General features: G+C 36.6%; 1 protein-coding gene and 1 pseudogene across 5 annotated transcripts in view; one reads left to right on the forward strand and one right to left on the reverse strand.

Annotated features, from left to right (window-relative positions):
• AP2B1 (adaptor related protein complex 2 subunit beta 1) overlaps positions 1-13018 on the forward strand; it is a 135315-nt gene that overhangs the window by 22123 nt on the left and 100174 nt on the right. For all 5 annotated transcript variants that reach the window (XM_053569850.1, XM_053569854.1, XM_053569849.1 and 2 more), the window contains 2 exons: positions 2025-2160; positions 3932-4177. In XM_053569850.1, the coding sequence (XP_053425825.1) occupies positions 2025-2160; positions 3932-4177 (382 nt within the window). The remainder of the gene's footprint in view (positions 1-2024; positions 2161-3931; positions 4178-13018) is intronic.
• LOC128571453 (uncharacterized) lies at positions 3462-3590 on the reverse strand (annotated as a pseudogene).

Raw genomic sequence — 13018 nt, forward strand, 5'->3', positions numbered from 1 at the left:
ACCCTAGCTGCTTGAGCCACAGGCACCGAGCCTAGAATTTTCTTTCTTTCTTTTTTTTTAGTTTTGGCCAGGGCCAGGTTTGAACCCTAACAATCCCGGTATATGGGGCTGGCACTACTCCTTGAGCTACGGGCATCACCCCAGGCCTGCTTTTTTTTTTTTTTTTTTGAGATATCATCTCAGTTCGTTGCCCTTGGTAGAGGGCTGTGGCATCATATTTCACAGCAACCTCAAACTCTTGGGCTCAAAGCGTTTCTCTTGCCTTAGCCTCCCTGGTAGCTAGGACTACAGATGCACACAGCAATGCCCAGCTATTTTTTAGAGACGGGGTCTTGCTCTTGCTCAGGCTGGTCTTGAACTCTTGAGCTCAGGCAATCCACCTGCCTCAGCCTCCCAGAGTGCTAGGAGTTTAAGACAAGAGCCACCTCACCTGGCCAGAGTCTTCAAATTCTAATGCATGTTTTGTATTTACATCATGTCCCAGTTCAAGATTAGCTGCATTGCAAGCGTTCAGTAGCCACATGTGTCTAGTGGCCTCCATATTTGGAAAGTTCAGGTTTCTAGTTTTATAGGTTGGCACTTAACAGTTTTTACCTCTAGAATTGTAGCTATGAAGTCTTCTTGATCTTGTTTAGGCTGTTAGAAGTAAATTATTTAGGATCTTAGGATTTACCATTGGTTTTTACCATTGGTATCTACCTACCTGTTCAGGCAACTACACAGGGTACCATACATACAAGTGAAACAAATAATTTGTCTTCGAAGACAGAAGTCACTGGTTCGTTCATTAGAGATATATTAGATTCTTTGACTTTGCAGTCCAGCTTCCTTTTGGAAATAATTTCATGACTTCTACTTCTATACTCTGTTTTTGTGTGTATGGGACTTATACCATGTGACCAGGTATTTTAGTCATTCTCTTTCTTTTCTGTAGAAATATACTGACATTTATTTCTCCTATCTTCTATGCCATTAGTGAGATGTTTAGAAGTATTAAAAATTTATAATGTACTTTGCTAAACTCTTAAGGGAAAGATTAATTGCTAACTTCTCATAAAATTTTAGTTAAACTATATTTTAAAAATACAGCTTACATTTTAGAATCTAACAAACTCAACCCTTCCAAGCTAATGGTGTTTTGTAAATGAAAACATAACTTACTTTCTTGTGACTTATAGGAGAATGATAAATTATAAAATAACTAGAAGTTGAGAAAGGTATAAACTCCTTTTATATTTGATTATTTTCAGATTTTCATTTGTGTAATGTTAAAAAAATAATTCCACTGAATTTGGTGTGATAAAGATAATGATTTTTAAAAAAAGATTCCTAAAGGTACACATTAAAATATTATAGATGAGGGTGGCACCTGTGGCTCAGTGGGTAGGGCACCGGCCCCATATACCAAGGATGGCAGGTTCAAACCCAGCCCTGGCCAAACTGCAACAACAAAAAAACAGCCAGGCATTGTGGCAGGCGCCTGTAGTCCCAGCTACTCGGGAGGCTGAGGCAAGAGAATCGCATAAGCCCAGGAGTTGGAGGTTTTGTGAGCTGTGTGATGCCATGGCACTCTCCCGAGGGCAAAAAAGTGAGACTCTGTCTCTACAAAAAAAAAAAAAAAAATTAATAGATGAAATGGTATGATGCCTAGGATTTATTTTAAAATAATCTAGAGCAATGGGATGAGGTGAAGACAGGGGTGGGGCAGCAGGTTGAGGATAGATATGAAACAAGATTGGGTGTATGTGAACATTTGTATGTGATGTGTACATTGAGTTCATTACACTGCACTCTCTGCCTTTGTCTGTTTGAAATTTTTCATGATACAAAGTGTTTTCAAGACCATTTTGGGACCAGTACTATAATTTCTTTAGCAGTTAACTTCCCTGATAATAATTATCACTGTGAGACATTTGTCCTTGCATCATATTACTCTGTTAAGGCCATTTCTTCATGTTCTGTCCAATAGCTTGACACCAGCGTCTGCTTACTTTCCCTTTCTCTTTCCCGCTCTCTCTTCTCAGCTCTCTCTTTCCAGATGTGGTGAACTGTATGCAGACTGACAATCTGGAATTAAAGAAGCTCGTCTATCTCTACCTGATGAACTATGCCAAGAGTCAGCCAGACATGGCCATCATGGCTGTCAATAGCTTTGTGAAGGTAACTTTTCTCAAAGACTCAAGACTTCATTTCAGAAATGACTTTTGCTATAGTTAGTGTCTGTATTGCATGTAAGCAATCTTTGCTCTAAAGGAAGATCTTTAGGGAAGTACTGGCAATGACTTTTTTTTTTTTTTTTTTTTTTTTTGAGACAGTCTTTCTATTCACTGTTGGTAGAGTGCTGTAGCATCACAGCTCACAGCAACCTCAAACTCCTGGGCTCAAGCAATTCTTCTGCCTCAGCCTCACAAGTAGCTAGGGCTATAGGAGCCCACCACAACGCCTGGCTAATTTTTTTGTTGTAGTTATCATTGTTGTTTAGCTGGTCCTGGCTGGGTTCGAACCTGCCAGCCTCAGTGTACATGGCCAGCGCTGTAACCAGTGTGCTACAGGCACCAAGCTGGAAGGTTCATGTTTTAAGGATTCTGTATGCCAGTGCCTGTCATCCAGGGAAATTCAAACCATATGGTGAACCTTCTTTTAACAGGGTTTGGCACATCCTTGGTGCAGGTGAGCAGAAAAAAGCCAAGTGAAACCTCACGGTGTTTCCTTCCGTGACTGACAGAGGTTGGCCATATCTTTGTAATATCAATAACCCTGGGTTATTTGTCTTTGTAGAAATTATGCTTATGAATCAAAAGTAATGAAAATTGCAGGCAGTGCTATTTTTATTTTACCATTTAATCAGTCTTACAACATTTGATTAAACTTTTTTGTCATGGAAAATTTTAAACATATTCAAATAGAGGGAATAGAGGGAACTCCTAAATGTTCATCTTGCAAGTTTTAACAGTACTGACACGTGGCCACTCTTGTTTACTATGTACTCCCCATGTATACTTTCCTGATTCCTACCCTTTCCTGCCAGATAATTTTTAAGTTAATCCTAAACATAAAATTTTATCCTTATACTTGTCAGAATAAGGTATCTTATTTAAACATAACCACAATACCATTGTCACAGTGATAAATTATCAAAATTGAGAATTAAGAAATTTCTTTAACACTATTGAATATTCAGATTTTTTCTATCATTAGATTTGATAAACAATGGAGTTGTTCCCATTAATGCTTTTTTTTTTTTTTTTTTTTTTTTTTTACTGTAGAATTATATTTTTATTTTGGGTAAAAACCCACAGTCATTTTGGGGAGCTGTAATTAAGATTTAACAGCATTATAATTTTAACAAATAACTTAAATATCCTTGTGAGATAAATATAGTAATATTTTATGGGTATTTTGGAACCCAACAGTATTAAGACTACAAATCACACTCACCTACATCTATCACCAATGACTCATACTGTTTCTTTCTAATGAATTGACCATTACATTTCCAAGGTTCTGAAATGGCCAACAGACCATAGAAAGATAATTCTTTAGGCTCCTGCTTGAAACCCATTAATGCTTTTTTTACTTGTTTATATCAGACAGCATTTCTAAAATTAGCTTCTGTTTAAAATGTTTGGGAAAATAACCAATATGCTTTCTTTCTTTTCATGGACTTTTTGTTCTTTTCCTTTGATTAGCTACATTATAATACAGAGTCAGGAGAGAACAGTTGATTCTACCTGTCTGGTAGTTCATAGATGGAGTATATAATTGGAAATAATTTAATTTATAGTATTTCTAAGTTAGAGCTCTGTATAGGTTTATGTGGTTTAAAGAAATTTTCTAATGTAAGGCGATTTAAAAGACTGTACCTCCTCAATGTACTGTTTATGCTGTATCATCATCTATACTTACAGATGTTGATGATTGTTTTCTGTAGGACTGTGAAGATCCCAATCCTTTGATTCGGGCCTTGGCAGTCAGAACCATGGGATGCATCCGGGTGGACAAAATTACAGAATATCTCTGTGAGCCCCTCCGCAAGTGCTTAAAGGATGAAGATCCCTATGTTCGGAAAACAGCAGCAGTCTGTGTGGCAAAACTCCATGATATCAATGCCCAAATGGTAGAAGACCAGGGATTTCTGGATTCTCTACGAGATCTCATAGCAGATTCAAATCCAATGGTAATAAGCTTCTCCTTTTATAAAGAGAGCAGCATTTAAAGGGGATGACTTGTCAAAATATATTTAATACAAACCTGGTCTTTGGGACATACCACAGGGTAGTTATGAGAAATATCAATTTCTGTGTCACACAGATTGTATGTCACACACTCTAGGTGAAAACCAAGTACTAAAATAGAAGGACATTAAAGCAAATATTTGTATTCTACCTACCCCTGTATTTTCTCATAAACCAGTACTTGATCATTATCTTCAGGACGTTTTACCTTAAAATTTTATAAGTGTGTATGTATATGTGTATATATGTATGATTTTGTTTTAATATTCTTTAGATAGATGTTAGTGGTATTTTCTAGTGGTTGGAAATAGAATCTAAATCAAGGTGATCTCTATTGCTTAATTATTGTAATGTATTTTTTTGCAGAATTTTAGGACAGGATTCTTTTTAGCCTTTTTTTTGTTTGTTTGTTTTTTGAGACAGAGTCTCACTATGTTGCCCCAGGTAGAGTGCTGTGATGTCACAGCTCACAGCAACCTCAAACTCTTGGGCTTAAGTGATTCTTTTGCCTCAGCTTCCCAAGTACCTAGGACTACAGGCACCCAACGCCTATTTTTTGGTTGCAGTTGTCATTGTTTGGCAGGTCTGGACAGAATTCAAACCTGCCAGCCCAAGTGTATGTTGCTGGAGTCCTCTAGCTGCTGAGCTACAGGCACTGAGCCATGTTTTAAAGCCAATTTTATTATGTTCTGTTTAAAACATTTACCACCTTAATGTTTTGGGATCTTTTCTTTACTGACTTGTTAACTTTAATAAAAGAGTTAAGTCCCAAGTGATACATTAATTCTGCTAGTAACTGAAGCTCATTTGAATTTAGTGCCAATTGAGTACATTTGATTGGTAATACCAAGAAGGTGGAGGAATAAAGCCACTTTTTTTTTTTTTTTAAAGATAGAGTCTCACTATGTCGCCCTCAGTAGATCGCTATGGAGTCATAGCTCACAGCAACGTTCAACTCTTGGGCTTAAGCAGTTTTCTTGCCTCAGACTACCTAAGTAGCTGGGACTACAGGCGCCCACCACAATGCCCGGCTATTTTTTGTTGCAGTTGTCATTGTTGTTTCTTAGCTGGCACGGGCTGGGTTTGAACCTGCCAGCCTCGGTTTATGTGGCTGGCTCTGTAATCACTGTGCTAGGGGCACCGAACCTATAGCCACTTTTTAAAAAAGTGCTTCTCTTTTTGTCTAGTGCAGTATTTATTTGAACATGAATGATACTAAGTTAATCAGGGGATAACCTCTGAATATTTTCTTGTTGAACTCTTTCTAATGTAGAGTTGGAATTTGCCTAAAAATAGGTAACTGTCTTTAACTTACGTAGTACCTGCTCAGAACTCTGCTTTGACGTCTTGTTTGGTTTATCTTATTTTATGGGCAGCCTGGACTTGTGTTTATTATTTTTTAAAATTAGTATTAAGGCCAAAGGCTGAAGCAAGTCACATTTTTTGGGGTACATACAGTACTACCATCAGGAATCTCTCAGCTACCTCTTAAGCATAGGAGTGGGAAAGTGCAAGTGCAGAAACCCTGACTTCTGACAAGTTATCACCATCAGTATTAGAAGTTTTATCCTTGCCGGGTGGTGCCTGTGGCTCAAGGGGTAGGGCGCCAGTCCCATATGCCGGAGGTGGTGGGTTCAAACCCAGCCCCGGCCAAAAACCAAAAAAAAAAAGAGAAGTTTTATCCTTGCCTTCCCTCCCAACTAATACAAGTAGCACCTTGTTTTAGAGTTTATAAGGCAATAGCGTTTGTGTTATAAAATGTTTGACAGGTACCAACTGTGTCTTTGGCATTGGCTTTGATTCACTGTCTAATTCTGAGCAATTTTCTTCATGGTTCTCTACCTGAGGACAATAGGGGAGATAAAAAGAATTTGGGCTGCAGATGCCAACCAGATAAGCAGAATATCATGTGCTCTGTGGAAACTTAATAAACGTTAGTGGTGCTAAGAATGTAGAATGGATCAGGGTAAAAATGAGTTCTAACTCATGGACCACTCCAGTTTGAGGGGAAAAATTTATTTCTGCACTAATACAAATTTTTCAGTGCAGAACCTGTAAAATCAGGGAGGAGAGTTAATGGAGGGTTTATCAATAAAGGCATTTATGTGTGTGTGTTCCAGTAACACTTAGAGATCTTTATCTAGGTCAGTTGAGAAGAACGGGAAGATTCTGGAGCAAGCTAGTTTGTCTGATAAAGAGAGGGCTAGTTTTCATTCAGTCCATAGTACTTAAGTAGTATATATATGCTATTTAATTATGTTTTTATTATGGGAATCTTCAAGCATTTATAATTAGAGGGAATAAATTAATATAACAAATAAAAGAATTCATTTATTAGTACCAGATTTAATATTTATCAGTATATGCCAATCTTGTTTTACTTATTTCCTTTCCCTACCCCATAGCTGTATATAATTTTAATAGACCATACGTGAATAAGTCTGTTTGAATTTAATATATCATTATAGTAAACTATATAATGCTAATAATTCTTAACATGTTTTACTATAATAAATCAAGAACTGATTTGGGGAAATTTCTACAAGTATCTTTAAGTAGACTTTTAGAGAAAATTTAAGACTTTAGTGTATTTTTGAGAAATTGTCTTAAGAATGCCTTTTTTTGTTGTTTCTTGACTGTAGATTTTCATAGAGCAAGAAGCTGGCATTAGATACTAGACTATTGGACCTGCTGTCCTCTTAATACTGCCTTCTGTATTCTTGACAGACCTCAGTAGCAAACTTTTCTCTGATACTGTACAACTTATTGCTAGAGAGGTTCTCAGAATGTAAAATTTAAGGAAGCACTCTTAGGTGCTGGCTGTGAACCTGCACAAGCCTGAGAACAGGGTGCCTCCTTAAATTTTATGTCTGGAGTGCCTCACTTGCCTTGTTATATGTAGTACTCTGTTCAAACCGTTGGACTTAAGAGGTAGCCAACATACACAGACACATACCTACTCTTTACCTTGAATCCATACCTTTTATCTCAACTATATGCCCTCCTTTTTTAACCTTTAAGCATTAAAACTGTATTTAGAACACGTTCCTTTTATCAGTAGGGGTCAAATGCTGCTGATGGCTCAAACATCTCAGAAGTTCCTAAGCGTCATGATAGAAAAGAGAATTCTAAATTTAAGGGGCTTCTGTGTCAGGCACAATGGTTCTCAGATCTGCCCTGTGGAGTAGAATTTATTCCATGTTACAGATAGGAACTATGCACTCAGAGAAACTAAAGACCTTTTCGTGAAGTCATGCAGCCATTAATAATGTGGCCAGGATTCTAATCTAGTTCTGAGTCTCCAAACCCATTACTGGTCATTACTTTCTTGGATTCATGTGTACAGTAGAAGTTAAGTGTATGTATGTGCGCACATGCACATCTGGAGCTCTTTCGTTTTCTGAAAGTGCTGACAGTTGAATACGTAAAGACCTTTATGTGAAAACTGTTTTATTATAGAAATCTTCTCAATCTTAACTACAGTGATGGATGTGAGTCCTTATTTTACTGCTAATGACTACTGGTTTTTTTCCACTTTTTAAGAGGCTGCCCCACATGGTGGCAGCACTGCACCAGCAAGTATTAGACTCTCCTACAAAGGCGATGGATACTTCAGAGGTTCTGCCTTATTAGTTTCTTGTAGCTTCAGAAGGGCATCCTATATTTGAAAGCAACAGAACATCTGTGGAGATGTCTTTAAAATCTCCTAAGATGAAAGTAAAATATTGATTGAGAGCTGACAACTCTCAGGGTTATATTGACCTCCATTCTGGTTCCTGACAATCAAGTAATAGTTAAGTAATTTCCTGTCCTGTGGGTGGGTGAGTGGGAATCACATATACCTCATTTTGCTGCAGTTGTTTTATTGTTTATACTTGAAAATTCCGTTTATACAGGAAAATTCTAATTGAGAGAGAAAAGATTAACTTGGAAGTAAATCTCACTCTATTAAGTCCTGGTTTATTCTCATGTTGCTTAATTTACCTAACTCTGTTTTCTTTTCACCAGATGCCCCATCACAGTCTGCAGAACTGTGAACCAAATAAACTTCTTTTCTTTATAAATTACCTAGCCCCCAGGTATTCCTTTATAGCAACACAGATGGGCTAAGACACCACTTAAATAATGAATTTTGTTATTTGTAAGTCTTAACTGTTACCATGTAATCAAAATTTCATGTCATAATGAGAGTACTGGCTCAGTAATTCTAGCCATTATTGCAAGGCAGAAGATAAAGAAAAAATTGAAATATTATGGACTGTAATGTCCATTACCATTCAAGCTAGTATTTTGGATTAAAATGTAAGCTCTAAGTTTAATTTGAGAGAGGAAAGAGTTTAACGTACTGCCTAGTCATCATCTTCTAGAAGAGATGATAATGACTGAAATGCTTAGAACAAATATATGTTGCCCTGTGTTTCACATGTCATTTGAGGCAGCTACATAAATAAGATGGCAAGATTCCAAACCATTGCTGATTTGTAAGAGAATAAAAATATGTAAGCCACCTGTGTATTTCCTCGTGCTAGTTTTTGTCATATATTCCACTGCTTTCACTACAGTCAAGTCTTCAGGGATAGCAGCCAAAATAATTGTAAATTGAGCAGAAAAACTGAAGCATAAATCTGTTCAGAGTGTGTGACCTTAAAGGTCATTACTAGAATTCAAAGTCCTCCAAATAGTAATTTAGCTAATAAGAGGAAGTAACTGTATTGTAAAGTGATGAGTTTCTTGGGCTTTGAGGCTATAAAAATGAGTGAAATTGGAGTACAGGATAAAAGCTGTTACAAGGGACAAGGAAATGTGTGAGCGACTTACCATTAGTGACCTTCTGTCTGAAATTTCAATTCCACCTTTTAGATTTCCTTCTAGAGTCCTTTTTTACAGGGTTGTTTTTATTCTAACCATACTCCCTGCACCAGCTCACTCCTTTTTATTAAAAATGAGGTCAAATTTATTTCCTCAGAATTACTGCACATACGATAGGTATAGTTTATAAATCAGATTTCATAACTCTTTAAGTAGTGCCCGGATATGATTATCTCTGAAATATATGAAGTAGAGGAATACTTTTTTTTTTTTTTTTTTTTTTTTTTGAGACAGAGTCTCACTTTGTCGCCTTCAGTAGAGTGCTGTGGCATCATAGCTCATAGCAACCTCAAACCCTTGGGCTTAAGCAATCCTCTTGCCTCAGCCTCCCAAGTAGCTGGGACTACAGGTGCCCGCCACAACCCCCAGCTATTTTTATTTTTTGGTTGTAGTTGTCATTGTTTGGCAGGCCCAGTTTGGGTTCGAACCCACCAGCTCCAGTGTAAGTGGCTGGCACCCTAGCTGCGAGCTACCGGCGCCGAGGCCAATAGAAGAATATTTTTTTCTCCTTGTTTAAATCTGCATGTCACCTTTACCTAGAAATAATGTTTTGGTTATATTATCCTCCCCTACTGATTCTTCTCTCCTTTTCTCTGAGTTGAATTTCACAAGTCTCGAGACTTGTATAAAAGCTGGAGACAGAGTGATTAATACTCAAAACACTGGAATCAGATACAGACTTTGAATCCAGATTCAAGGGCTATCTCTTTCTGGTTATATTGACCTTAAGCAAGTCTCTGAACTTCTCTGTGCCTGTTTCCTTATCTGTAAAAAGTGGATTTTAATAACCACTATGTCAGAGTTGTTATGAACATTAACGGCAGGCACTTAGTAAGTGTTCCAATAAATTTTTGCTATCTTTTATCTCTTTGTGCAACTTACTCTGTTAGGTACAATATAAAATAAGTCAAAATATAAACAGCTTACCTAAAAAAAAATTTTAGACTAAAGGTCCACAGGACCTGTAAAATAGAGAAATCTGTAGTGTAGGCAGAGGAAGATTTGTCTAGGATCGAGTGTGATTTGACATATATTTCCTACATGCTTTTAATATATGTTTTTGTTTAATATTTATGTCTATAAAGTATACATACTGAATTATGTCTACATAATAGGTCTACAAAGGGTGAGGGGCGGGGAATATTCAGTTGTACTCTTCCCCTCAAAAACAATGTACCATAATTGGGAGGCAAGAAGAATAAAGGGTTTTTTCATTTCTTTTCTTTTCTTTTTTTTTTTAATGCTGTGGATGTGTTCTTTTGTAATCTAGATGCCAACTTTTTATAAATTGTCTAGTCTGAGGAAGCTCACTTAAGAAACCCTATTTATAAATTCATTTTAAAAGCAAAACTTTCTTTAGAAACCTTTTATTTTCCCCTTGGAAACTCTGATTTTTCCAAGATTATAGTTAAAAGGCCATTGTTCTCTTTGTGGCAGTATTTCCTAAACGAAACGTCAGTTATACTTAGTTGTATTAAGAGTTCAAACGAAGGAAACACACCTTCGTTTTAATATACAAGTAAATCAAGGCCATTCCTGCAAGGGTTGGATTTGTTCTTTTGTGATGTATTGTTTGGGGAAGGTTCTCTGGGAAGAGGAAGTGAACCTTAAGTTTCAATCTATTATTTTTAAAGTTTATTTTTTAAAAAGAGATAATATACATAGTACAAAATGCCAAAGAAACAATGTAAACATTGAAAAGTGAGTCATCTTGTCTTCCCAAGCCATTCATTTGCTGTCTTGAAGTCAGTTTTTTTCTTTGTCTACTTTAGATTCAGTATGACTGGCTTATTTTAAGTTTTCATTGAAGAGTGAGAGAAACATGGCTTACTGACCAAGAAAACACAAGCACTCCCTCATGGGGCTGCTCCATTATGTTTCTGAAAACATAATCTGAATGTAAAGATGAGATGAAAGTGGAGGGAAATAATGGAAAGAAATTCAAGGAGTTTTAGAGGAACAGTATAGTTTTGGCATCAGGGGGTTGGATAACATCTCATTTAGTCAGTCACTTAGATAGTGACTGTTTGGTAGTGATCTGTTTTTTCCGTGCAGGGTTTGCTAAATATAATCCTCTGATCTGATCTTTCTTGGATCTTTCGATTAGACTTTGCTCTAATTCTTTTTTTTGTTTGTTTTAATGTGATGATAAGTGGAAATTCCCTACTTAAACACCAGAATGTATACTTCATTAGCTGCATTATACACTTAATTTCATTTCCAATTGCTTATGATAACAGGAATTCTAATTGCTCGTTCTGTTCAGCATCATTCTGTTCTCTTCCTCCCCATTGCTCTTTTTAGTTCCCTCATCCACATTTTCTTCTACGTTTTGTTACCAGACTTTATGTTTTACCTTTACAAAAACAACTGGAAAAGGATTTGATGGTCAGAAGTAAATTGTGGCAAGAGGTTTATTTTATTTTATTTATTTTTAAATTTCAGATTAATATGAGGGTACAAATGATTAGGTTACGATGTTTATGTTTGTTAGGTAAAGTCCCTGTTGTAGTTGTATCCTGCCCCCAGGAGGTGCGCCATCTACCCTTACATTATGCCCATTAGCTAGGAGCACCTGATATCCCTCCCTTCTGTTCCCCTTCCCTCTTTTCCCTTCTCCCCCAAGAGGTTTATTTTAGACAACTGGTAATCAAGACTCAGTATGTGTTGGCAACTATAGATCAAAACAGCCATTTGACCTTCTAGTATGACATTTTGATCCCTTACACAAGATCAATTTAGTATATTGTGCATGAGAAATAAAATACTTTCCCTACACATGAAACATGTTGAGGGAGTTGTTATTTTGCCCTTTATGTCTTAGTTTTCACAAAATCTCATGCTTGATGAGGGAGTTAATAAACCAAAATTAAATAGAAAAAGAACTTCATACATGTTGCCATCCAGTAGGTGGGCTAGATAAATCTTCTGAGTTATCTTAAAATAAAATATTATATTTGTAACCATGTATGACAAGTGGGTCTTTCATTTTTCTTTTTGGAATCTTTGTTCTGATCACGAAATTACAGCTTTAAGATGATTCTATTTGCGGCATCATTATCCTTTACATAATAATGAATATTGTCTTAAGTGTATTTGTCAAAAAAATTATATTCTCTGCACATTTATCTTGTAGGTGAGGTCATGTTCTGGGATAATCAGAAGACTATTGAGATAATGTGGATGCTAAAACTAATTGCTAAATTATAGCCATTATGTTTCTTCTCTTGCTAACAAAAGAGTATCAAGCAACTTACTTCTAAAGCTTTTAGCAAGGGACTTTAGTAAAAATTAACTATGGGTTGACATTTTTGAGAGTCTTTTCAGCACATATAATTGCTGAAGCTTCTGTCTCCTATCCTGTCTCATTTATACTTACAGGGTATTTATATTCAGCCTCATCTTGCTGATTTTTAGTAACAACTGGGAGCACCATTGCAAAACATAGCTCACTGCAGCCTCAAACTCCTGGGCTCAAGCTTTTCCCCTACCCCAGTCTCCCAAGTAGCTAGAGCTCACACCACCGTATCTGCCTAATTTTTTTCTTTTTTTTTTGTAGATACAGGGTCTGACTCTTCTGATCAGGCTAGTCTTGAACTCCTGGCCTCAAGCATTCCTCTAGCCTCAGCCCTCTTGCCTCAGCCTCCCAGAGGGCTAGGATTACAGGCATGAGCCACCAGGCCCAGACGTTTTTACAATTTTTAAGTGATTTTATATGTTCATTGGTTATAGATTTGTTAGTTATAGTGGAAATCTTTAATTTTAATGAAAAATGTTGACTTTGCTTCTGACAACCAAATGGATTCCCCGATCTATGAGTCAGGATATAATTGTTCTTTTTTGTGTAAGGTGGCAATTTTTCATTTGCCATACTTTTAATTATTTTCTGTATTACTAGGAAAGAAAATGCTTCC

The sequence above is a fragment of the Nycticebus coucang genome, chromosome 18, assembly GCF_027406575.1.
Source record: "Nycticebus coucang isolate mNycCou1 chromosome 18, mNycCou1.pri, whole genome shotgun sequence".
Lineage (NCBI taxonomy): Eukaryota > Metazoa > Chordata > Mammalia > Primates > Lorisidae > Nycticebus > Nycticebus coucang.